This window comes from Haliaeetus leucocephalus, unplaced genomic scaffold (assembly GCF_000737465.1).
Source record: "Haliaeetus leucocephalus isolate CR32 unplaced genomic scaffold, Haliaeetus_leucocephalus-4.0 Scaffold218, whole genome shotgun sequence".
Lineage (NCBI taxonomy): Eukaryota > Metazoa > Chordata > Aves > Accipitriformes > Accipitridae > Haliaeetus > Haliaeetus leucocephalus.
The window spans coordinates 503621-505215 of NW_010972654.1; the positions used below are offsets into that span (position 1 = coordinate 503621).

Consider the following 1595-nt stretch of genomic DNA (forward strand, 5'->3'; position numbering starts at 1 on the left):
GTCCCCACCGCAATCCACCGTCCTCACCCTGTTCCCACTGCATCCCTGCCGTCCCTGCCATCCCGACTGCATCCCCACCATCCTCACCGTGTTCCCACTGCCCCCACCACATCCTCACCATCCCTACCACATCCCCGACGTCCTCATCATCCCCATCACGTTCACACCATATCCCCACCATGTCCCTAGCACATCCCCACCATGTCCTCGCTGTCCACACCATGTCTCCACCATCACCGACATCCTCACCATCACCAGTGCATCCCCACTGCCCCGGCCACATTCCCACCATCCTCACCTTATCACTACCGTCCTCACCATCCCCACCGTGTCCCCACCATCCTCACCATCCCTGCCGTCTCCACCACACCCCCACCGCATCCCCACCATCCCGGCGCAGACCCACCCTCCTCCTGGAAGACACCGTCCTTCACCAGCTTGAAGGAGATGAAGACGGCCCCCTCCTCACGCAGCGCCTTGGAGTGGGGGGGCATGGAGCCGGGGGTGATGCCCCCGATGTCCGCATGGTGCCCGCGGCTGGCCACGAAGAAGACGGGCTTGGGGATGCCCGGCCAGAAGACCTGCAGAGAGCCTGGTGCTGAGCCGGTGTCTTGGCGGGGGGTCCTGCACCCCGGGGGTGTCCCAGGGTGGGGGTCCCGCGCCCCCGGCCCTCACTCACGGGAGTGATGACAGTGAGGTCGGGCAGGTGGCTGCCCCCCGCGCAGGGGTGGTTGCTCAGGATGACGTCCCCCTCCCGCAGGTCCTCACCCAGGTTGCGGATCTGCAGCGGCACCAGGAAGGGCTGAGTGGGTCCCCGGGTGGGGGGGGGGTCCCGGAGCAGGGGGGTTCCCCAGGGACTCTCCTACCTGGAACTGGACGGTCTCCTGCATGGCGCCCAGGTGGACGGGGATGTGGGGGGCATTGGACACCAGCCCCCCGTCCGGCCCGAAGAGCGCGCAGGAGAAGTCCAGCCGCTCCTTGATGTTGGTGGAGATGGCCGTCCGCTGCAGGATCCGGCCCATCTGCTCTGCGGGGGGGGGGAACGCGGCAGACCCTCACGAGGGGGTCCCTGCCCCACAGAGCCCCCCTCGTCCCGTCCCCCATCCCCGGCAAACCCCAGCCACCACATCCCCCTGCCCCAGGCAAGGCTGGGGGGCAGCCCCCCCCCACCTGCGATGCTCATGAAGCGGTGGGAGAAGATGGAGAGCTGGACGGCATCGAGCTGGGGGCCGACAGGGCGCGGGGACCCCGAGCCGACGGCGATGCAGATGTCGCCGAAGCGGGTGAGGCTGGCGGTGCAGCCCGGCTCCACCACGATGGTGCTGGGGGAGACAGGCGGTGGCACCAGGAGCTGGAGGGGCGCGGGGCTCCCCGGGGTCCCTGCTGGCTTCGTGGGGTTCCCACTGGCTCCTCGGGGTCCCCACCAGCTCCCTGTGGTCCCACCAGCTTTTTGGGGTCCCTGCCGTCTCACCAGGGTCCCTGCCAGCTCCTTGGGGTCCTGCTGTCACCCTGGGGTCCCCACCAGCCCCCCAGGGTCCCACTGTCATCCTGGGGTCCCTGCCGTCGCCCCAGGGTCTCTGCCAGCCCCCCAGGGC

At 69.1% G+C, this 1595-nt stretch overlaps 1 protein-coding gene across 1 annotated transcript in view; it reads right to left on the bottom strand.

Moving 5' to 3' along the window:
• OPLAH (5-oxoprolinase (ATP-hydrolysing)) overlaps positions 1 to 1595 on the bottom strand; it is a gene marked incomplete at its 5' end in the record, with an annotated part of 8824 nt that overhangs the window by 2749 nt on the left and 4480 nt on the right. The window contains 4 exon segments of the mRNA XM_010566820.1: positions 348 to 581; positions 680 to 781; positions 867 to 1027; positions 1171 to 1322. Of these exon segments, the coding sequence (XP_010565122.1) occupies positions 348 to 581; positions 680 to 781; positions 867 to 1027; positions 1171 to 1322 (649 nt within the window).